Source organism: Lynx canadensis, chromosome D1 (assembly GCF_007474595.2).
Source record: "Lynx canadensis isolate LIC74 chromosome D1, mLynCan4.pri.v2, whole genome shotgun sequence".
NCBI lineage: Eukaryota > Metazoa > Chordata > Mammalia > Carnivora > Felidae > Lynx > Lynx canadensis.
This window is the reverse complement of record NC_044312.2, coordinates 89,951,665-89,975,884: the sequence shown is the minus strand read 5'-3', so window position 1 is coordinate 89,975,884 and position 24,220 is coordinate 89,951,665. Positions and strand designations below refer to the sequence as shown.

At 48.7% G+C, this 24,220-nt stretch overlaps 1 protein-coding gene across 1 annotated transcript in view; it reads right to left on the bottom strand.

The window, feature by feature from the left end:
• The window catches only part of LDLRAD3 (low density lipoprotein receptor class A domain containing 3), a 191,897-nt gene that overhangs the window by 116,388 nt on the left and 51,289 nt on the right, over positions 1–24,220 (bottom strand). The window contains exon 2 of the mRNA XM_030332518.2: positions 3,314–3,460. Within this exon, the coding sequence (XP_030188378.2) occupies positions 3,314–3,460 (147 nt within the window). The remainder of the gene's footprint in view (positions 1–3,313; positions 3,461–24,220) is intronic.

Here is a 24,220-nt window from a genome sequence, read left to right as displayed (position 1 = left end):
TGCACACTGTCCTCCGGGTATGGATAAGTTCCTTAACTGACCCCAAACGTGTGACCACCCCACCAGAGAGGAGTGGTGAGGTTACACGGCACCAACTTGATGCACCAGTGAGCAACCTCACAAAACAACAACCGTGAAGGCTAAATATGGTCACGTGGCAAAGGGCCTCTCATATGAAGTAGAAACAAATGGGTTACTCAATCACCCATCGCCATGACGACGTCTGTATAAAACAGTTTGTGGAGACTGACCAATAGTAGCTAACGTTTACAAGCCACTTACTATGCCCAGTCACTGTGCTGTGTGCTTAAGGTGCATTTAAGCTTCACAACAATGCTTACCAGAAGCTTTAATTCTTTTCATTTTGGAGAGGAGGCAACTGAGGCACCATGAGGTTAGGGACTTCTCATTCAATCCTCCCAGTGGCTAAGGTCTAGAATATCCTGGTACCTTCTCTAAGATCACGGAGCACGTGATCTGGGCCAAGGGATTTGCACAGTCTTTCCCCAGTGCTCAGACCATCAGGTCCTAGACTGGGAAGGAATACGTAAGAGACTCAAAAGGCAAGTAGAATTTGTTTTAGAAAAGCGACCTCTTTTCCTTCCCTCTATTACCTAAACTTTTTAATGCTCTGTTTTTATAACTTAAAGACAAAAAGGAAAAAAAAGAAAGTCAACCGAGGAGAGATTCTTTAATGGGTGTGTTTGTGCATACACTTTTTTTTTTTTAATTGTGGGGCTTTTGGGTTTTTTTTTTAATATTTATTTTGAGAGAGAGAGTGCACACAAGTGGAAACGGGGCACAGAGAGGGGGAGAGAGAATCCCAAGCAGGCTCCACACTATCAGTGCAGAGCCTGACAGGGGACTCAGTCTCACCAACCCTGAGATCATGACCTGAGCCAAAATCAAGAGTCAGATGCTTAACTGACTGAGCCACCCAGGCGCCCCTAAAATTATGTTTTGATCAAAACAGTAAGTAAATGCCAATCAAGTCCTTACTACGCTTGGGGGTTAAGGGTAGGAAATGAGGAGACAAAAATGAGAACAGCCAAAACAAGCCTGTTCCAAACCAAACTAAATAGCGCCAGGCAGCTGCTGGGCATTTTTTTTTTTTTTAATTCTCTTTCCATCACCTTTTCCAGTTTGTGCATGAATTCTGAAATCATGGAACTGGACTGACACAAGACACAGAATCTCCTAACATTACACAGCTTCTATTGACAAAGCTGGAAATAAAACTTAAGTCTCAACTCCAAACCGTGTATTCTTTCATAAACGGACCCTGTGCTGAACAGTCCCAGCTCAGCTAAAGACAATCTGTGTTAACCAGAGTTCAAATACACACCGTATTCTAAAAATGGTCATTCCACATATTTGTGTAGTTTTAATAATGCTCAAAACTGGACAGATTCTAAATTCTTTTTTTTAATGTTTATTTCTGAGAGAGACAGACAGACAGAGCACAAGTTGGGGAGGGGCAGAGAGAAAGGGAGACAGAATCAAAAGCAGGTTCCAGGCTCTGAGCTGTCAGCACAGAGCCCAATGAAGGGCTCGAACCGATGAACTGTGAGATCATGACCTGAGCTAAGTCAGATGCTTAACCGACTGAGCCACCCAGGCACCCCAAAACTGGACAGACTGTAGAGTTCACCCATACAATCACATATGTAACTCAAATTACAAACGTTACGTTTCTAGCAATTTTAAAGACCAAGAAACAGAGAAAGCTGAAATAGACATTATTAATACTGTGTTTAAAATTCTGAAAAATGAGGGGCGCCTGGGTGGCTTGGTCGGTTAAGCATCCGACTTCGGCTCAGGTCATGATCTCACGGTCTGTGAGTTCAAGCCCCGCGTCAGGCTCTGTGCTGACAGCTCAGAGCCTGGAGCCTGTTTCAGATTCTGTGTCTCCCTCTCTCTCTGCCCCTCCCCTGCTCATGCTCTGTCTCTCTCTGTCTCAAAAATAAATAAATGTTAAAAAAATAAAAAAATAAAATAAAATAAAAAAATAAAATTCTGAAAAATGAAAACGCCTTACGTATGCTGGTCCATTTAGAAAAACAGTCACCTGCAACAAGCAAAATGAATATTCCCCCCACACGGGGAATAAACACAACATATTCCTAACCCACCCCCTCCCAAACCTTCCCTGGGGAGTGGGAGCAGGCAGGTGGGGGATCCTGGAGCCCCGGGACAGACAAGGGGCCAATCTCTGAGTGAGCAGCCTGTCTGAGGGAGAGCATCATGAAGGTGGGGGCGCGCTGGCTCCAGACTGGGCTCCAAACCCAGTTCTTCTTCCCGTGCGTCAAATCCCAGTAACAGCCACGGCAAAGTTCAAATTATCATCTCTCAGCCATTTCCTCGGCTGGCTTCCAGAGCCCTCTCTGGAAGATTCGGAGCCAGAACACACAGTTCTCCTGTCAGTGAGGCCCTGTGGCCTGGTGCCCGAAGCCCACAGACAAGCCAAGAACCAGTGTCCAGCTGTGTGGTCCCAAGGCAGTGACCCATTAGAACACCCTTAGGCCCAGCGCTCCTCAGGTGTGCTTCCCGCCTGCCAGGGTGCCACGGCCGAGCTCACTCTGCGGTGCCACACTCTGGTGTGGAAGAGAAACGCACTCCACGGGGTGGGGAGCGTGATCGTCCAGCACCCCGGACGCCCTCGACTCGCGTCTGCAGATTTCGAGGGCACAAAATAGGAAAGAGGCCGAAGAAGGAGAAGGTGGGGGGGGAGGGTAAGTAAGAACCACCCCCATTTGCCCACGCCATATTAGCAGAGAGAAGGGCCGGCAAGAGCAAACTGCCGTCTAGTCACCACCAGCCCTGGGCCGTATACTTGGCATGACGCTATACACCGTATTTAGTCACTAAGAACATTCCACCATGTACGAGATGGGAAAGATGATCACCAGCCGGGGCCTTGGGGTCAGGCAGGCAGCCCTGAATTCAAATCCAGATCTGCTGCTTGCTAGCTGGGGGGACACCGCAGCCATGTAACCTCTGGGAGTCTCGGAGTCCTCACATGGAATGCAAAAAGCAGTGCCTCAGGGTGGGGTTTAGTAGAGCCTGCTGGAAGGGACCTCTGTTCTCCTGAGACTGTGACTCTGTCCCCACCAAGACTCCTGTCTCTGCACAGACCTCGCTGCTCCCAGGCACAGCTGTGGAGTGGAGAGGGCAGGGCGGCTGGCCGGAGGCCCAAAAAACGCACCAGTTTGCAGCATGTGGGGTGTGCAGGGTCTGAGCCGGATCAGGCCCTCCTCCCCTCTGCCCCAGGATCTCCCCCACCCCCACCCCAGCAAGAGGCCAGGCCACTCACGGCACTCCTTCTCATCACTCTTGTCGAAGCAGTCGGGCAGCCCGTCACACTGCCAAGCGCCGGGGATGCACCGCCCGTTGCTGCACATGAAGTTGCCTGGAATGTTGCACTCATTGGTGAAGTTGTTTCCAGGGAGCAGCTGGCTCTCTGCAGAAGAGAGAGGGGACGGGGACATGAGACAGGCGGAGGCGGCAGGGACCCGAGCCCCCAAAACCGACGGGGCTCTGGTTCGACATGGCTCACATATGGGAGACTTCCAGTAGGCAACGTTACTTCCCTGGGCTTCAGTTTCCTCATCTGCAAAATGGACCGATAATCCACCCAACCCCCACCCTAGAGATTCTAAGAGAACTAAATGGAAAAATACAGGGAAAGCCTGTAGCAAGTGCTTGGCACACAACTGATGTTCACTGACTTTCTTCTTTCTCTGTCAAAAAGCTTGGTCGTGGGGCACCTAGGTGGCTCAGTTTGGTTGAGCGTCCGACCCTTGATCTCTGCTCAGGTCATGATCCCAGGGTCATGGGATAGAGCCCAGCATCAGGCTCTGCACTGAGCACGGAGCCTGCTTGAGATTCTCTCTCTCCCTCTCCCACTGCCCCTCTCCCCTGCTCTCTTTCTAAAAAAAAAAAAAAAATTTTTTTTTTAAAGAAAAAGAAATAAAAATTAAAAAAAAAAAAGGTTGGTTGTAAAACCCAAATTCTTTCCAGGCCATCAGCTGTGGCTAAAAATGAAAGTTCCAGGACAGGAGTGAGCTCTGGACTCCCAATCCCTCCAACTGCAGGAATCATGGGCTCCTTCCGGGCCTCAGACCTCGTGGCCCTACAATCACCAGACATTTGAACCTGGGCCTGTCAGCAGGAACACCGGGAGACCATCTCACTTTAGCCCACAAACCCACCTACGGTCATATGGCGAGGAAAGGCCAAACTGAAACTTGAACTCAGGGCACCAAGGTCACTGAACTATTTGCCAAGAACTCCTGGAGGTTTAGAACGAAGCCCCAGGGTTTAGATTCCAGGGCACCGAGCAGTCACCAAATGCTGAGGCCCTGATGAGAAAAGGCCAAGTCTTAGGCTGGACAGCAAACAGGGAAGAGCAAAGGCTCTTCACGGGGACGGGGCTGCTGAATTCATCCACCAATGGACCCTGGGGACACATTTTCAAGGGAGCCAGAATCTAATGAATCTCATCAGTCTGAGCCAGTGTGTTCAGCAGCCAGGAGATAAGGAGCCATCTGGAAGTAACGTTGTTTTAGGGGAAAAGGAGAGAAAAAGACCAGGCCCTCCAGGGGGCCTCTCTGAATCTTCAATAAGCCATTCATTGAACATCTGTGACCAGACGCTTGTGTAGGTCCTAAGGATGCAGAGATGAAAGGTGGGGCTCCTCCCTGCAGCCCGGGAAGGCATGAGGCTATGCCAGTGGTCTTACTGCCACGTGCAGAGAAAGAGGGGTGTCCAGACCTGCCTGGGAGCAAGAGGAAGGCAGCAGGGCCAAGGACCCTCTTTCACAAGCTTTGCCAAAGAGAAGCATCTCACTCCAGATCCCGGACGTGACCTCTTTTTCATGCCGCTAGCCTTTACGTAGTTTCTTATTTTTACCCGGAACGCCCTTCGACCCGTGAGTGTCCTAGGAAACCCCTGCGTACCCTTTTGCATACAACGTGTAAGTAACTCTCCGTCTGAACTGTTCCCTGACTTTTCCCAGCAGAAATGAGCCCTTACTCTGCTGTGGCAGCTCCAGCACTACTGAGATGGCACTAAAAGTATTTTACAAGTGGAACAAACAGGCAACAAGAAACTGGAAAGGACGCAGCCCTAGGCAGGCAGCACCACATCGGCCGTGGATTTTCCTTGCAGACCATCCACCCCGCCACGCTGAGTAACATGCGTGCACATCTCCCTCCTGGAAACGAACTTTTGTAGGTCGCTGAAGAATTCCCTAACAACAGCTACAGTGAAGGGCCTCGCCCTGCCTTACTCCCCACACTAGTATCCTGAACATCTCTCTTGACCCCTCCTCGCTCCATCATCCCCTTTGGAGGGCCAACAGCTGAGCCCTGCACGCCAGTCTCAATGCCACAGGCCTGACTCCAGCCCAAGGGATCGCCACCTCGCACCAACCTTGCTCCCAGTCTCCCAGCCTGGCCTCCTCGCCTCCCCGCCACGTCTCTGTGGCCAGCAGGATCTTTCTAAAGGGCAAATCGATCGTGACTCTTTCTCACTTTAAAAAGCCACTGAATGGGTCCCCAACGTTCTTAAGATAAAGTCAAGTTTTAACATGTTACAGAAGGTTCCAGGGAAGAAGTGGCGTTTACAGTGGATGCTAATACACAGAGAGATAGAACATAAGGCCCTTCAGGCCTGAAGAGCACAGGAAGGCTCAGCCCAGGGCACTGAAGGGTATAGAATAAAAAACCCTCACGGCTCTGACCGTCAGGAATTGCAGACATATTGTGTCGCTATTTCCCCTATCCCACCACTGGGTCAGCTGTTACCAGTGACCTGGTAACAGTGACCTCAGTGACCTCAGTGGTGCCCTGTCCACTGAGCCCACACTCAGTAAAAGAATCCCTCTCAAGACCGGACTCCAGAAAGCCTCCAGCAACCCAGAGAAAAGCATGAAACCAATTCAACACCTCTGGGTGAGCGCAGTCACAGGACAAGGGGAATCACAGGAGAGAAGCCCAGAAGGGCAGTCAGGTGCTGGATCCCAGCCAGCCACGGAAGGCACAACCCAGACCGCCCACCCATTCCAGCTGTTTCCTTACAACTGCTCTGGGCTTCACCAGCAAGCTCCCAGGGAATTCCTCCGGGCTCCAGAAGGCAACTGTCACTCTGTTTTGTTTGGAAATCACTCACATATGCCTCTGTAGAGCTGCCTCCTCGAAGGCAAGCCCCCTAGAAAAGTCACTGCAACTGTGAAATCCTGTTCGGATAAACAGATTTCCAGAGCCAGAAAATGGGCCAGATTGGATTCCAGAGTGCTTGCTCTGAGAGTCAGTCGACAGGCTGGGCGTGCAAGGCTCTGACAAGTGAAAGGGCACGGCACAAAGACCAAGTACCACATCCGTCACACACAGGTGGCCCTGCCAGCATAGGCTTGAGGTGCTTCACCGGCAGGACCAGGGATCCCCGGGCCCAGCAAAGGCTAACACAGAGGAGCGCTCTTTGTGAGCTCCTGAGCAACTCCATTATAAACGCAGACGGCACGGAGCCTTGTGCTTCAGGGAAGGGACAAGATCACCAACCTCAAAAGCGTGAGGAGAAACCAAGGCAAAGAGAAGTTAAATCCTGTAGGCTTTGTCTTCAAAAATCTTCCTGAAACCCATCCAGTGAGCTTTTATTAAACTGGAACGATCCCATCTAAACCAATGGTTCTTGGGGCGCCTGGATGGCTTAGTCAGTTAAGCACCCGACTCTGGTTCAGGTCAGGATCTCACGGTTCATGGGTTCAAGCCCCACATTGGGCTCTGTGCTGATAGCTTGGAGCCTGGAGCCTGCTTTGGATTCTGGGTCTCCCTCTCTCTTTCTGCCCCTACCTCTCTCTTTCTGCCCCTACCCCTCTCTCTCTCTCTCTCTCTCTCTCTCTCTCTCAAAAATAAATAAACATTAAAAAAATTATTTTAAACCAGTGGTTCCCAACAGGGGACAATTGTGCCCACCTGGGGCACACATGGCGATGTCCGGGAGACATTTTTGGTGGCGGCCTCTAGAGAATCAAGGCTGGGAATGCCGCCCCTCACCACATGGAAGTATCCAGCCCGAAACGTCTGTAGTGCCAAGGCTGAGACATCCTTGAGGAAGTCTGGGAAAACCAACCCTCCAACCTGCTTTTCCCATGCCCCCCAGGTTCTGTCCCCTCGCAGCAGAGAGATTTTAAAATGCTACTGATGGCTTCTCAGTGCCCTTATGAGTAAATCTAAGACTCGTGCCACGGTTTACAAGGCCTGTCATGATCAGCCCCTGCTTACCTTTGCAACCTCGTTTCCTGGAATATGAACGTCCTCACTGCACGGAGGCCCCCATACATTGCTACTTGCGGACACTGATTCTTCCACCCACCTTTCACCTGGTGAGACACGTTGAATTGTGCTCCCCATTCACCGCCCCAAAATTTAATATGTTGAAGCCTTATCCCTCAGTACCTCAGAATGTGTATTGGGAGCCAGGGTCTTCGAAGAGGTGATTAAGGGCCCAACAGACATGCATGGCTGCTCTAAGAGGACAGCCAAGCACTCGCTTATGGTTTATTCCCACCCTGCATACTCTTCCTCGCAAAGTTCCATCCCCTCCCTGCTTCATCCCCATGGAAGGCAGTGGGATCTATACATACATAGTTGAAAATAAGGGACGTGGGGGCGTCTGGATTTGTGCACGTAAATTACTACCCCGTCTGCTTTAAAAGAGGTAAGAAATCTTTTCAGCCCGACAGCAGGACTTTCTAGTGGCTGAAATATTTATCCCATCTCAGTGCCTTGGGACACATTTAGAATCCAAAAAAGACAAGCATTAGCACGCAGTTGGCTAGCTGGGGTTTTTCCTTCCCCCTTTTCTTTTTTTCATTAAGCTGAAAAATGAAAAGAGTTGCCCATGTTCACTGCAGCACATCACTTACTTAAAATAACTATACCATCTGCACCAAGAAAAAAAAAAAAATTCCAAGTCCTCCCCCAACAGGCAAAGGCAAACAGCGAGCAGCAGCTTCTCCCAAAAGTTCTGGCATCCACGAATTTATCCCGGATGAGGGAGCCACACCCAGAGCAGCAGCAGAAACACAGACAGCTGCTGCGTCCTCCCAAACTGTCCTTCTGGAACGCGCGCAGTGAGTGATGTTGACTTTTCCAGCTGAGAAATGGGAAACCCATTCTCCCCGCCAGAGGCCCCCACATGCTCCTCTCTCCCTCTGCCGCTCTCCGCCAGGACACTCCTTGTCATGACGCGATGCAGAACCGACATCTGCAAACTATCGACAGGCCCTCCTTCCCAGTTTCTGTCCAGTCGCCTCTGTTTTCATCCCTCGCCTCCCGACAATCCCATGTGCAGGCTCAAGGAACAACAAAGCAAGACATGCCCACGTACGTGCCGACAGCCTGGCGTTCTGTTTTTCAGTGCTCAGAGCTACCCTAAAACCCTCCCTGGAGAATTAACACACCTCCTCCCACTGCCTGGTGCCAACAAACATAACGCTATGAGGCCGCTGGAAGCCACCGTCTGTTTTCCCTTTGAATTCGTTTCTTCGACACACACGTTCCATGCACGGGCACATGTACAGCACCAAGTGGGCTGGTCTGCAAGGACTCGTTTGCGAACATCCCTGGAAAGTCCCTAAAAGTCCCTTGGACCCCAGACTGCTCTGCGTGGTGGCATCAGTGTCAGACGGAACCAGAGACATCTGTCCCAAGCACAACTCCGATCCATTCAGTTCTCACCAAACTGCTTCCTGCTGAGCTCCGCTTTGGGGAACGTTCTGGCTGCCATCAAAAGGGAGCGGTCACCGGGGGATGGCTGTGCCTCTGGCTCCAAGTACCTATGCACAGACAGGTCTCTACTTCTGTCTAGACTCTGCACACAGCTCCTCCCTGGGAGAACATTCCAGGGGCCCCAAACCCCGTTTACCCATCCGTTCAAGGAAGATACAGCCCAGGGAAATGGGTGAGAAGGCATAAAACGCCTCACAGGTTGAGCCCAGGACTGCTGAGCCTTGGCATTCACAGACTCCATATTTACGCAGACTCCATGTTTACACGTACAGGGTATCCTACTCACACTGCGGATGGAGCAAGTCTCCTAAGCAGGGAGTGAGCCTCGCTGTCCGTGCAGCCTCTGCGCTCCACGCAGGTTTCTTGTTTGCTTTTGCCATGAAATGCAAAACGGCCACCGCGACAAGATGATCAATGCTCTGTTTCCTCCCTAAAATGAGTTGGCAAAGAAAGCCAATGGCTGGTATTGATGGGCCAAGCAAAGCGAAAGTGAAGAGGTCTAGGAAAGGGACAGTTCTTCACCAGGAAATGGCTTTCAAAATTATTTCTGCCCTGTATTTATAGCCTCATTAAGGGCCTGAAGCTGTTACTTACATTTTTTAGTTATGCTTCATCGCATTTCATGGGGAAAATTATGTAGGAAGAGCGTTAACGTCGTGGGGATTTGCAGAGCCTTCGGGATGCAGCCCTTGCAAGGTCCGCGGTCCACAGCTCAGGGGGCTGGATGGCAATGCTGGAGGGGGCTGTTCCTCATGATGCTGACCCTCAGGGGTGGGCACAGAGCCCCACCCTGCTCCCCCTCCCTCACGACCCTCCCTTTAACAGCCCTTAAGGAATTGATTATTATTGATCTTCCCCTAGGGATGATCTAACATCTGCTGCAGCTCTCAACACATGACAGGACTTTAACATATCAGTTCTTGTCCTTCACAACAGCCCCATGCACTAGGCAGCCATGCCCATTTTGCAGTTGAGGAAAACAGAGACTCAAGAAGCAACCTGCCCAAAGTCACACAGCTAGCAACTTTTGGGACCAGGTAGTAAATATTTTAGGCTGTGCAAGACAGGAAGCCAAATTAAAGATAGAAAGGTACTGGGGCAACTGGGTGGCTCAGTAGGTTAAGCGTCAGACTTCGGCTCAGGTCATGATCTCACGGTTCATGGGTTCGAGCTCCGTGTTGGGCTCTGTGCCGACAGCCCAGAGCCTGGAGCCTGTTTCAGATTCTGGGTCTTCCTCTCTCCCTGCCCCTCCCCTGCTTCTGCTCTATATCTCTCTCAAAAATAAATAAACATTTAAAAAAATGTTTTTAAAGACAGGTACTTCTATAAAAGGAGAGAAAAAATGTTCCACAAAATATGCATTGGTAAAATTCAACACATGATCATTATTGAGAACAATTTTTCATAATACAGGTCTACTAATGAGAAGAATAGAATTACGGGGAGGGGGGAGGTGGTGGTGGGAGAGGGGGCAGGTAACACTGCACTTGATAAGGTTCAAGGTTAGTGTTCCCTATCATCAAAATCTATCGCAAATGTTTAATTTTTTTCACCATTTAAAAATGTTAAAACCCTTCTTAGCTAGGTGACTTCAGTGGGCTGGCTCTGGCCCAGGGGGCACAGTTTATGGACTCCTAAGTTAGAAGATGGCAGGTCTATTCAAAATAACAAAATGACCTTAGGGGGCATCATCCAAAGACACTTCCTCTCTATCCCACATCCCCACCACTTTCAGGATCTGAAATGATCCCTGTGGCTCCCCAAAACCATGAGGGCGCAGACCTTGGCTGTCCTGCTCCCCATGTGTTCAGCAACTAGCAAGGTTCCAGACACCCAGCAGACACTCAGGAAGTGCTTACTGACTGAAAGAGGGATGATGCATCAGGACCCTTCCAGCTGGGATATTCTCAAGTTTTATGACTTTACCCAAACCCTACTTGAACCCATTCAGATTTCCGTGCAAAATGCAATGGATAAATGACATCGGGTCTGTAGAACACTTCTGAGCACCCAGGAGGAAAAGAACAGAAGCGAAGAACCACCAGATGAACTTGTGCACACACCAGAGCCCTTGCCAAGGGCCGGCTGCACACCAGGCCCAGGGTGTCAGGCCCGGGGGAGAACCTGGGGCAGGAGCTGTCCCCCACATGCCCCTTCTGTCCTTTCAGCTTCAATCAGCAGCAGCAGGAAGTGCGAATCAGGCAGTGCAGCTAAACTAAGGACAAAAAAGGGGACGGCTTTATGACCAAATTTTATCAGGCCCGCAGATAAGCCAGGCTTAAGAGAGGGCCGATCAACCCTGCACTTAAGCACGTCTCAGAAACAGCCACAGGGTCAAGAAGAAGGAGTTTGCTCTGACCCCAAGTTCAGCTCAACCCTATCTGCCCAGAGATGGCTGCAATAATCCCTACGGTCACTGGGAACCGTTCTGCAGCCTGTATTACACTCCACACAGAGACACCCAGGCAGGGCACGTATGGAAAATCCCAAACCAAACCAAGGAATAAGGCGAGAAAAACAAAATAAGCTTCAATTAGGCCGAAAAGCTATCTTTACGAGCTTAGGGTAAGGAAGGATTTCCGAAATAAGACTCAAAAAAAAAAAAAAAAAAAAAAAAAAAGCATAGACCATAAAGATTAAGAAATACAACCACACTAAAGCGTAAAACTCCTACTCATCAAAAGATACCACAAACAAACCTAAAGGGTAAGCCACTAACTGAAAGGCTGTATCTGCCACATTTAGGACCCACAAAGCTCACTACCCAGGATTTTCCTACAAGACTGTAGGAGAAAACACAAGCCATCCCACAGAAAACTGGACAGAACATACGAACAGGTGCTTTCACTGACGAGAAATATCAAATAGCCACTTCAGATGTCCTCAGTCTCACTTGTAATCAAAACATAATTCACGAAACAAGAAAGTTCTCCTTCGCACCCATCAGACTTGCAAAAAGGTGGAGTCTGACATTCTCAAGTAGCGAGATGATGTGATGCAACAGGAACGCACGCTGCACGTGATGGAGGAACTCGGAGCGACGACCTGGTAGCTCCTAGTGACCCTGCAGATGCTCCTACCCTTTGACTTGCCCATCGTCTTCTGGTGCACACCCCAGGCACGGGGAGAAACGCACAAGAGACAACAGCAAGAGCATGTTCCCGGCTGGTACCACTAGCATAGAAAATTGCAAGACAAACTCAATGTTCATCAAAAGCAGGATGGATGAAAAATAGGGTTGCATCCACACGATGGAACAGCACCCAAGGCTTCAACTTAATCAGCTGAGGTGGCATGGATCCACACGGGTCAATTCTGAGAAACCCAAGGCTCAGTGAAGAAAGAGCAGGTTGCAGAGTATCACTGAAGTCAAGCCTGAAGACTAGAAGACTTTCACGGGTAGATACAAATGCAAAAGTATTTCTTTTTTCATTGTACAGGAGAAGAAAAATAGCAAATTCAGGAGCGTGGTCACCCTCTGGCGAATGGGATCAGAGGGGACACAATGAACTGCAAACATAAGATTTCTTTCTTTGAAACAATCTGAAGCAAGCATGACCAAATATCAGAATTCAAGGGAGCCGGGTGGAAGGCACACAGGCTTCCTTCGTGTTATTCTTGGTCCTCTTCCCCATCCCTTAAAAAATGTTTCATTAATAAAATTTATTATAAAGAACAAAAAAATATGCTAATATTTGAGAAAATCTCTGAAAGACATATGGAACCATTTACCACTGATATCCTAGCTTCAAAAACCCCATCAACTATAAAAGGATGAGAGATAAAAGGGGGCAAGTTATTCACGCTGGGGAAAAAAAAGAGCAAATGCAAGGACATCCATCTGGGAAATTCGGTCCTATTATGAGCTCTTTTCATTTTCTGAAAGGCAGCAACAGTTGCAGAGTAGAAGCAAATTGTGGAGGAAAAAATAAACACGTCTCATAAGATAGATTTACCCACCCAACTCATTAAGCCGTGACATTCCGAAAACAAAAATAGCAAGGCCTAGCCAGAAGGGCAGATATTTTTTTAAATACGAACTCCCTGAGACGTCAGGGTGGGCAAAGCCGCAGTAATCTGTCCATCTCAGAATAGCCCATACCATCTGCCCCCTCACCCCTCCTCAAGGAGGCCAAGGAAAGGGGCCCAGCGATGATCTGGCACACCCAATCACAACTGCCAAATGCCTGCTTCTCTATAGCTGTGCGACTTCAGACAACTGAGTTACTGTCTCTGAGCTAAAACTGTCCACTCACAAACCTGGGGTAAGTCCACCTTCTGGGCAGGGTTGCTGAGGGATAGAGATATAATATCTATACACAGATAAAGAGATAAAGTAAATATAGTTAAGAGTACTTGGCAGATACGTGGGGCTCAAGAAATAGTACTGGTATGTTCCTCCTTCCTGCCCTCCATACATTCTCCCGGACTCTCCTCACAGAGCCGGTACTGTCCCTTTTCTCTACCTGCCTCCCTAGAAAGGGGGTAGCCTGGTCAAGCGGGGCTGGCTGGCTAAGAGTACATGTCACCCAGGTGCAAAAATGTAGACTGGGGACAGACGCTGGGTTCTGAGAACATAGTTACGGAGCTCACAATGTGACCCTGGCTTTGTATCTTCTAACACACAACAGTCTCGGTTAGGTAATTCCTAAAGAAATAAGTAGCCCTTCGGGGCATCTGGGGAGCTCAGTTCGTTAAGCATCCGACTCTTGATTTCCACTAAGATCATGATCTTGAGGCTTGTGAGTTCGAGGCCCACATCGGGTTCTGCAGTATGGATCCTGCTTGGGATTCTCTGTCCTCTCTCTCTCTCTCTCTGCCCCTTTCCCCTCGTGTTCTCGCTAAACAAATAAAAAAAAGAAAGAAGTAGCCTTTCTTGGATCATCCCTAGGACTCCTTAGCAGAAGCAAAATCATAAACATGAACCAACCCCTCAGAACAGCGTGGTTAGGACACAGGTGAAAAGAGAAAGGTACGTGGGGCTCATCAGGATCGGAGGGAGCTGCTCTGTGTCCATGAGCCTCAGTTTCCCCGTGTGTAGAATAAGGCAGTAACAGATGACATCCAAGTTCCTTTTTAGCTCTCAACTTACTATTCCTACCTCTGAGGACACACACCCAGTCCCCATGGAGGCAAACACTCACCATCTGCCTGTCCTAGATACATTCTTCAGCATTTAAAAATAATACCTGGGATTTACAGAGCTCCTCCACTATAGGACTGAAAACATCCCTACAAGCCAGATACCGAAGGTAGTTCCTCCTTGTTCAATACAGGGAGACTTAGGACCCAGAGATCTACCAGGCAGTCAAAAAGGCAGCACGGAAGCTAGCCAGAGAATCCCAGGTTCTCAGACCCGGGATGACACTGTTCCTGCCTCTGCTCGACACCGCTGGTCCCACCTTCCCCCGAAACAGGAGAAAGTCATCTCCAGGAGGCCAGGAATCTGACCTGCCTCCTGCTCTCTAGGGACGCAAGGGCCTCTCCGGTTCACTCCATTAACCACAATCTCCCATCACACCTCAGCAAATGAACGGCTGTCTGGCTTATCACTTCCAATCAGGGAGGAACCCTGCTAGGGAAATCAAAAACACCAGCCTGTTACCAACCAAGCAAGGGTGGAATACATATTAACTGGTGCGTCTTCTTAAATTTTCTTAAGTAGCTTAATCCATTAAACCGGTCCATCCAGCTTCTACAATCTGCTCACGCGGGCACCCTCCCTCCGTATGGAGCACGAAGACAGGCCCTCCATCATGAGGAATTAGCTGACTTCTTGAGCAAATGATGTTTGTACATCTAGCAAGTGCCAGAGTTAAGCAGTATTTACTGCTGGCGTCCCCGCTTCAGTATGCACGTCTGAATGAGCTCGGCTTTCAGAGAGAGCAATTTACCTTTGCAAGAGACTTGTCGGATTTGGCAAATCAAAGGGCTGACACCGTGAAGACTAACCTGTTTGGGTTCTCCAGATTGTGGAGCGTATGACGGTCCAGAAAAGAAATCGATTAAAGATTAAGGAAGGATTATAGAGCTTGCCTCGCTCAGGTCGGCCTGGGAGCCCACAAACTCTGAATTCTAATGCCACTCGTTCCCAGCTCCTGGAATGGCTTAAACCTCTGTGCCTCAGTTTCCTCATCTATAAAATGGAGATGGACCAAAGACAACCTTGACAAGCTCCCTGGGGAACTAAAGGGCTATTCTGTCCATCTGGTCCCAGAGTTGCACAGTGACAGAGGGGAAAACCTCAAAGCTCTTGTCCTGCTTCCCTCACACTGGAAAACCTAAAAGGATGAAGAAGCCAGTGGAAGCTTCCAGGACTGTCACACATATAAGACAGCATGCAGATAAAGGCCATACGACTAGCCAGAGTTCACTGTTAAGGGCATCCTTATTCACTACTGAAGAATTACTATTATATAAAGACTAGATGTAATGTAGGCACAAAATATGCCACTCTACACAAGACATACCGTTCTATGGGGCGCCTGGGTGGCTCAGTCGGTTGAGCGACCGACTTCGGCTCAGGTCAGGATCTCACGGTCTGTGAGTTCGAGCCCCGAGTCGGGCTCTGTGCTGACAGCTCGGAGCCTGGAGCCTGCTTGGGATTCTGTGTCTCCCTCTCTCTCTGCCCCTCCCCTGCTCATGCTGCATCTCTCTCTCAAAAATAAATATTAAAAAATTAAAAAAAAAAAGAAATTATTTCCAATACATCCAGTCTGCCCCACAGCAGACTAGTCTCCCTCCCGGTTGAGGCTACTACGGTGCCATGCTAACGGGGACCGCTCAGTGCGGAGACACTGGGAAGAAACCAAAGGCCTGCGTGTCCTGGCCAGCCCATCTCTCCTATAGTTCTGTCCTAGCCCCCCAGGTTACTTTACAAGCTCCCCATCAGACCTCTCAACATAACCTATGCCAACCTCTGTCTCTTCACCTCGCAGAGTGCTCTACGGTTCCCGTTCTGTCTTCCCCACCATGAGCAGCTTTTACCTCAGAGGAGGGCATGTGTCCTAACGTCCTAAACGGAGCCAAAAACAGAATGTCTGTTGTGATGCATAGATGGAGGAAGGGAGGGAAGAAGGGAAGAAGGAATAAATAGCGCAGGTGGACGGAAATACGGACGGTTGCTTCTTTGTGCGAAAATACTATGAAAATCATTCCACCAATATTTTTCTGGATAACTCCTGCAAGTCAGGATTATTCCTCAGCCGTGGGGACAGTCCACATTTGTATGCAGCTTAAGATTTATGTAACAAAAACATGTTTCTTCATGCTCAGATAATAATTTGATCTGAAGTCATTTATTTGAAAAATGGGAGGAGGAGAGGAACCAAAAATATTTTTTATTCATATTATTATTCTCTTTCCTGAGAGGTCTATGAACCTTGGGATTCTCTACAAAGCAATCTTAACACCTGGATTAGCTTGAGCTTAATCAATCATTCTTCATGGATGAACATAAAAATTCAAAGGTAGCCCAACTCTCCACCGTAACGTCAGCAGGTTAGAGCTTGCCTCCAGAGCTCTTGGGCACCCCAACTCTGTATGGGACGCGAGCTGCCCGCAAGATCTGGCACAGCTGCCCAGGAGACAGATCCAGTATTCTGTGATGACCCAATCTCTCAAGAGATCAAGGATGGACACGTGTTAAGTGGGGAGGGGGAGCAGAACCAACCAGATTCAGGTGCAGAAGTAGCCGAAAACACCCGTAAGAGTCAGCCCTCTGTTTCTGCTCCATACTGGCTTGGAGGCGGCCTCACTTAAGCCTTCAGGCCTCCATCCACAGGGAGGCTGATTTCCCCTCTCCCCAGGGCAAAGCCCAAACCATCAGCACCCTACACGTGGCCTTTGTTTGTTTCTTTCCGTATCCAGGGAGTAGTGACAGCTGTACCAAAGACGGTGGCATTTTGGGCTGGGACTCTGCTCCAGAACAGGCAAAGAAAGAAGCCATCTGCTGGTGGAGGCAGTGAGGGTGGCCTGGTGGAATGAAGGGGCCTACAGGGGCTTGATCAACGGTCTGCCATTGTCATCAAGGGCCATGGGAGCACTGAGACCCGGGGTCCCCAGTAACTGCCCTGACATCCTTTGAACAAAGTCCAGTTTGTTTACCCACGCGGAAGGTGGCAACGGTCCGCAGGCTCTGGACGTGAAGAGAAGAATACTGGCTCCAACGTGAACCTGCCAAGAGTTTAAGAAGCAACACTGGTCTAGGAAATGCCGGCAGAATAAAGAAGCGTCATGAACCAGAACTGCCAACACGGCTTGAGAGACTCTCCCTGTCCCTTCTTTTATGGATCATGTGCCTTTATGCTAAAGACATGAGAGACCACGGTTTTTTAAGAGAAATGAGGCAAGGGACCCAGCTTCCCACTGAATGTCTGCGATAATCAGCTCCAACAGGCGCCAACCCCCGCCTGGCACCGCTCACTTTTCCCTGCACATCACGATTCACCCGTGCCACACAAATGATAATGCATTTACAGACGGCAGGGACTTTCCAGCCAGGAGGGAAAATTTCACCTAATTAAATAAAAACAAAATAGAAAACCCAAGCCTTTAACCAGTGCCAATTTGAAGACCGACGACTGATCTTCTGTGGACCTTGACAGCCAGGAATGCCAATCAAGATGATTTTTTTCCCTAAAATCTTTTAAAGCGATCCTCTGTGTCCCCGACTGCAAAGAACTCCTTAAAACTCGGGGGGAAAACTGCAAAGAAAAATGGATACAGTAAATGACCGAGCGTGTCACGAAACATAAGATGGCTAATAGACGAACGGAGAGCACACAGCCTCAAGGGCAGGTAAAGAAATACTAGTAGATATGCCAATTTTTTAAAGCAATCTGATCAGCAAGAGCTAAAACGTGGATAATGCTGAGAGCTGGCATAGATGTGAGGACAGTGGCACTGTCATACTACTGGTGAGAATGTAAATACCCTCCTGAGGCCACCTGGCAGTAGCCAGCACTATTTACGGAGTGTACCTCTGGATTCCGTTTCTAGGAACCCATCCTTAGGAATATATAAACGCATAGAGAAACACAAAAGGCATCCCCCCCCCCACATACTTACTTGTAGAGCTTAAAACTTAAAAGAACTTAAATGTCACCCAAGAGGGAGATGGGTAAACGTGATATGGCATATCCATGCTAGAACACCGCAGCACATAGGAAGAACACCTACCACAGAGTCAGGGGGGGTAGTAAATTACAAAACGGTATGTGTAACATAAGCCTTTCTTGTTTATCTCTAGAGATATATGTGATAATATATAGGCACCTGTATTTACATTCACATCTACAAGGTCCTAGAACATACACTCCAAGGGAAGAAACTGAAAGGTCTGTTAAAAAAATATATATATGGGCATATTCTGGGGCACCTGGGCGGCTCAGTCGGTTAAGCATCTGACTTCGGCTCAGGTCATGATCTCGCAGTCGGTGGGTTCGAGCCCCATGTCGGGCTCTGTGCTAACAGCGCCTGAAGCCTGCTTTGGATTCTGTGTCTCCCTCTCTCTCTCTCTCTCTGCCCCTCCCCTGCTCATGCTGTCTCTCTCTTTCTCTCTCTCAAAAATAAACATTATAAAAATTTAAAAAAATTTTTAAAAACATGGGCATATTCTTATTGGCATCTTTTCTTTGAAACGAATTCCTTAAAATAACACCATGGCAGGGGCACCTGGGTGGCTCAGTCAGTCGAGCAACCGACTTTGGCTCAGGTCATGATCTCAAGGTTCATGAGTTTGAGCCCCACATCGGGCTCACTGCTATCAGCGCAGAGGCCGCTTCGGATCCTCGGTCCCTCCTCTCTCTGCCCCTCCCCTGCTCACGCTCTCTCTCTCAAAAGTAAATAAAACATTAAAAAAAATATATCACCATGGTAAATGTGCCTGAAGAACTTACAAGAGTAACCAAGATGATATGGGGGAGGGACTGCAGTGCATTGTTAGTTATTAAGTCAGACACACACACACACACACACACACACACACACACACACACACACTAGCTCCTTTAACCTTAAGAAGCAAACCCAAAAGAAAAAGGTCATCCCATTTACCAATTTATAACATACAAAAGAGACAAAGCATTCCTTGAAACTTTAGAGAAGCAAGTTGGGTGAGAGCCCTTTTACATAATTATGAAACTAAAAGCCCCAAACATTGGCCCAAACTAAAATAAATGAATGAATGAATGAATGAACAAATGAACGAAAGAATAGGGAATCATTTGGAGAAACCTGCGGATGGCTTTCTTAATGAGTTACTCCGGGAAATTACCCAAGGGCTTTATTCCCTTTGATTCGGTTTTCCAACACAAACTCACCCCACAGGAGAGCTGCTGAGCCACCTTCCCCCGGCCACACGTTGCCCTTTCCTCCCTCCTGGCCCCTCGCCCCACACCAGGGGCCCCATGGTAGGTCGGTCGCTGGCCTGCGTGCCAGTCCTCCGAGCTCTGACTCGGATTCAAGGGATACAAATTAATCTGTCGTCTGTGAGGAATGCAGCGTGTCTCTCCAAGGCGAGCTTGTGCTCAATGTGAGCCCACAATTATAGCTCGCTCGGGACTCCCGCTTCCCGCTACTGGACCTTCCAGGTGGCTTGAGGCCACACTTTCTGCTGGAAGACAGAAGAGCTCATCCAAGGGCGCCTGCAGCAGGAGAGCCAGACCCAGGAGCCCAAGGCTGGCGGGATGTCTGTTCGCCAAGGATCCAGAGTTGTCCTCCCAACCCAAGTGGGTGGAGGGTCGTCCCACAACCCGCCTCCTTGGAAAGGGGACGGAAATTAGATGTTTTTAACAGTGAGCAAAAAGGAGCCAGACGCTCTTAGTCTTGCCGGCGCAAAACTGGGCGAAAGTAATCTATGATGTTGGAAGTCAAGAAGAGGCGTGGGAGGACCAGGCGGCGATGCGGTGGGGTCCTGGGGGTGTTGGCGATGCTCTATTTCCTGACCTGAGAGCACTGACTCCCCGTGTGATTACTTTATGCAAATTCACGGAGCTCCCCACTTAACATCTGTGCACTTTTCAGTACGCATGTTAAATTTCGATAAAAAGGTCACTTAAATAATAAAAGAAAACCTTTCTAGTGGGAAGCTAGCTCACAGGCACTGACTGCCTCTGTCCATTACGGGTTGACTCCCTCCTTTCTTTCCTGCAGCCCCAGCCACAAACAAATGTACTGGTCAAAGTCACGCCAAGTCCAATAGTCCCCAGTGCCACGATGTGGTGACGGGCAGGGGACTGGTGGTGTGAGCAGTGGGGCATGGAATGTCCAGCATTTATTTTTAATTGATTTGCTCATTTTCTCCTACTATCAAAACAGTCCCACTCCTTTCCTCCAATGCCCAAAATGGCAGCAGCCCCACCCGGATAAACCCCAAGCATGCAAACTTCTCAGGCCTGGCACAAGGCTCTGTGGTCCTGTCTACTAACCCCATTTGAAGAACGAGCCTCCAGGAAGCATCCAGAAAGTCTGCCCGGCTGCTCCAGCTCTCAACCCAAAAAGAGTCTGAAGCAGGGTGTGGCTCTCCTCCTGTAAGTCAATACTATCTCCAGTTACCTCTGCCCTCACTCCCCATAACCCCCTGGGTTATTCGTGGATTATCAGCGATACTTGGGGTCTCAATGAACTTCTCCAGGTGGTCAGTTTGGGGGTCCCCCCTCTTTTGTCTTTTGACGAAAAGGATTACAGAAAACTAGAGGGAGAGAAAAGGGATCCAGAATGATTTACATTCGACGAACCCACAAATTAGGCAACTGAATGCTGGTCTCTGCGTGAGGCCAAGTGAGAAGTCTGAGCCTGGCTTTCTCTCTCTCTCTCTCTCTCTCTCTCTCTCTCTCTCTCTCTCCCTCCCTCCCTCCGACCCTCCCTCCCTTGCTACAATCACCCTTTCAAAAAGACACCTGCCAAGTCACCACCACTGCCCAGATGTTCAGGGAGAAAAGCCTCAGCTCAAGCAAAGTACAGCTGGTTGTCGCTCACAGCAAGGTGACTGTCACCTCTGGAGGGCATAGCAGGGAAGCAAGGAGCGAGCGAGGACCACCACCCCAGCCAAGGGCAGTCTCTGATTTGAAGACACTACTGGGGTACCAGCCCAGCCCATATGCCTGCATATTGCATCCTTCCAGCAACTTGGACTTGTCTGGCATGACTGGGACCCTCATTTTATGTGATGCTGCTACCGCATTTCCATTCAAGGCCAGCTTGGTTAATACCCTACATTGTGTTCCCCACACAGATACATTACGTTTCTGTCCACCACCCCTCTGTCTGTCTGTCTGTCTGTCTGTCTCTCTCTCTCAGATCAAACAGCTTCTGTTCAAACTTTGGCCAGGAGCAACTCAATCTCCCGACACCTCCCGCATCCCAGGAAAAATCCCAAACTTGTGTAAACACAGAAAGACCGGCTCAAAGCTCAGCCTGGGAACGAGGCGGGCGGTCAGGTGGGCAAGGGACACCTCAGGCTGCGCTCACCGGGCCCAAGAATCACAGACCCACAGTTGAGAGCAGCAACCACAGATCCAAAAATCACACAGGAAAGCCTGAAAAAGAAAGAACCAACTGAAGACTTAAAAAAAAAAAAAAAAAAAAAAAAAAAGGTTTCTTTATTAAGGCAGGGGAAAGGGAGGGTGCTAGCAAAGCCGGACTTGATCAACTGTCTTCTGGTGCCTTCTAGATCCTAGCACACAGCACATAAACACGAGGAGCTGGGCCATGGACCGTCCAGCCTCAGGGGTGTCAGCAAAGCTGGTCAGTGAGAGGCAGGAACCACCACCTCAACTCCTCAACAGAAGGGAAAGCCTCAAACACACTCCCTTGGGGGTTACAAGCACCTGTGAGGAGGAGAGAGGGAATCGACTCCGTAAAACACCATCCAAAGGAGAAGACGCCCATCCTTCAAAGTCCCCGTCATAAGCAAGCTGCCAAGAGGCTGAGGGGCCCTGCTAGCAAGCACATACTTTCAGGAAAACGTCTGCTTTAACCAGACTCCTGTGCATCGGGCGCTGTCCTCACTTTTTTTTTTTAAGTTTATTTATTTACTTTGAGAGAGAAAGGAGTGACCAGGCAGTGGAGGGGCAGAGAGAGAGAGGGAGAGAGAGAATCCCAAGCAGGCTCTGTGCTGCCAGTGTAGAGCCAGACCTGGGGCTCAAACCCACAACCACGAGATCATGACCTGAGCTGAAACCAAGAGTCAGGTGCTTAACCGAATGAGCCACCCATGGGCCCCTATCCTCGGTACTTCTTAAAGAACAAGAGACAAGAAAGCCCAGGAACAAGACAAGTTATTTCTCAAAATTCCATACAAATAAACAAGAACAGCATTTCTAGCCCTACATATACCAAATATAATCAACGATGGGCAAGCCAATTTATACACAGCAGATCTTTTTATGGTTCAGAATTAACAAGTAACTTCAGAATTTATAAGGGAGAAACAGGATTTCAAACGTTCCATGAATTTCCATTCTCTGCTCCCCAAGCACCACAGTTTGTTTGTTCCTACCTTTTCCGTCCAGTTTTTTCCAGTTTCAAAAATTCCCAGACATTCACATCTTTGATAGAGACAGAGTACTCAGAATTCCTAACCTCCAATTACTTAGAATATAGATGGGAGGAAATCTAAATGTGCTGATTAAAATCAACAGGAAGAAACCACCTTCAAGGACAGTAGCAACAAAAAAAGCAATTTCAGACATTTCAAGTTAAAAATGGCTCTGACTCTCTCCACTGTCTTCAACCACAGATAAGCAGACCATGATCACTCACTAACAAGTGCTGGTGACAGGCCACCCTTCTCTTAGAAATAATCCCTACAATATGTCATACCCACTATGTGTTGGAGCCTGTGCTAGTGTTTCATGCATGTTATTCAATCCACACTGCATCCCTACTGACTAGATTTTATGCCCATTTTACAGATGGAAAAACCGAGGTTCAAGATGACAAAACAGTCAGTGAGCACTGGGATGCAGATCAAGGTCCATCTGGCTTCCCAAAACACTCCTCCCTCCACCACCGTTGTGTTCCCAAGACAGCACAAACGGACCACCTTTCAAAGTCACAAATCCAGTGTTATTGGAATAGCGGGACTTCTGACGCACAAATCCTAACAATTACGTACCCGAAGTGTGGGAGACCCATCCAATCCGAAACTGGGCAACTGCTGCGTTCCCACTGCCAAACCACTTGAGCTAACGTTCTCTTGGACAATGACAGTGCGCCACTGCACTGGGTCCACGAAACAAGATCCTTATATTTAAATCGACCCATTACCTCCGCGTGCTCTGTTTTGTGGTAAGCATTCATTCAATTAACACAGGCATTCAATGACCCAGAAAGAACTGACTGAGCACCCGATGTCCTTCAGATTATGACAAATACAAGATCTGAGCACTTTCAAAGCCTACAGTTTGACCAGAAGAGAGGAATATGCACCTACATGGCTATAATTATAAAACCTGAGGTCATAAATGCCATCAAAAAGGAGTACAAAATGGGATATAGGAATCACTAAGGAGGGAAAAATTTCTTTCAGGGAAGTATCTTGGAATGCTTCACAGCACAGTTTTCAATCAGGCTGGCTTTGCAGGGTGAGTAAGATGAAGACTTGCATTCTAGATAAAATGTTAAGCTAAGCAGGAGCATCTGGGTGGCTCAGTTGGTTAAGCATCTGACTTAGCTCAGGTCATGATCTCACAGTTCGTGGGTTCGAGCCCCGCACAGGGCTCTGTGCTGACAGCTCAGAGCCTGGAGCCTGCTTCGGATTCTGTGCCTCCCTCTCTCTCTGACCCTCCCCTGTTCATGCTCTGTCTCTCTCTGTCTCAAAAATAAATGTTAAAAAAAAAAATGTTAAGCTAAGCAGAGGCAGGAAAACATTAACGAAGAGGAACAAGGGACAGAAGGCTGAGAAAAGCTTTAAAAGCCAGGCTGTGGAGTATAGACTTCACTTTGCCAACAGTGAGAAACGAGCAGCAACAGTTTTTTGGTTTTTGTTTTGAACTATCATTGGGTAATCTCTATATCCAAGGTGGGGCTGGAACTCACCACCCCAAGATCACAAGCCTCATGCTCTACTGATGAGCCAGCCAGGCGCTCCAAGAGCAACAGTTCTTGAGCAGAGGAGTGACATGGACTGAGTAATAAATACTTCATGTAGGTTAACCTGGTGGCTCTACCTAAACAGACACCGGGCTAGGGGAGTAGTAAGAAAATGCAGCTGGGAAGCTACTGGCAATTTGTAGGCATCTAGCTGCGAATCAAAGAGTTGGGCCTTACTCTGCTAACTCCAATATACAGTCCACCTTCTAACAAGAAATATCACGAAAGGCTGGTCAAAGTTAAATAAATAAATACATCGAGCCTCTTTGACTATTTGCTGAAGGAGGAGACAACCCAAGTCATCAATCTTTGGCTTTAGAAAACAGCAGATG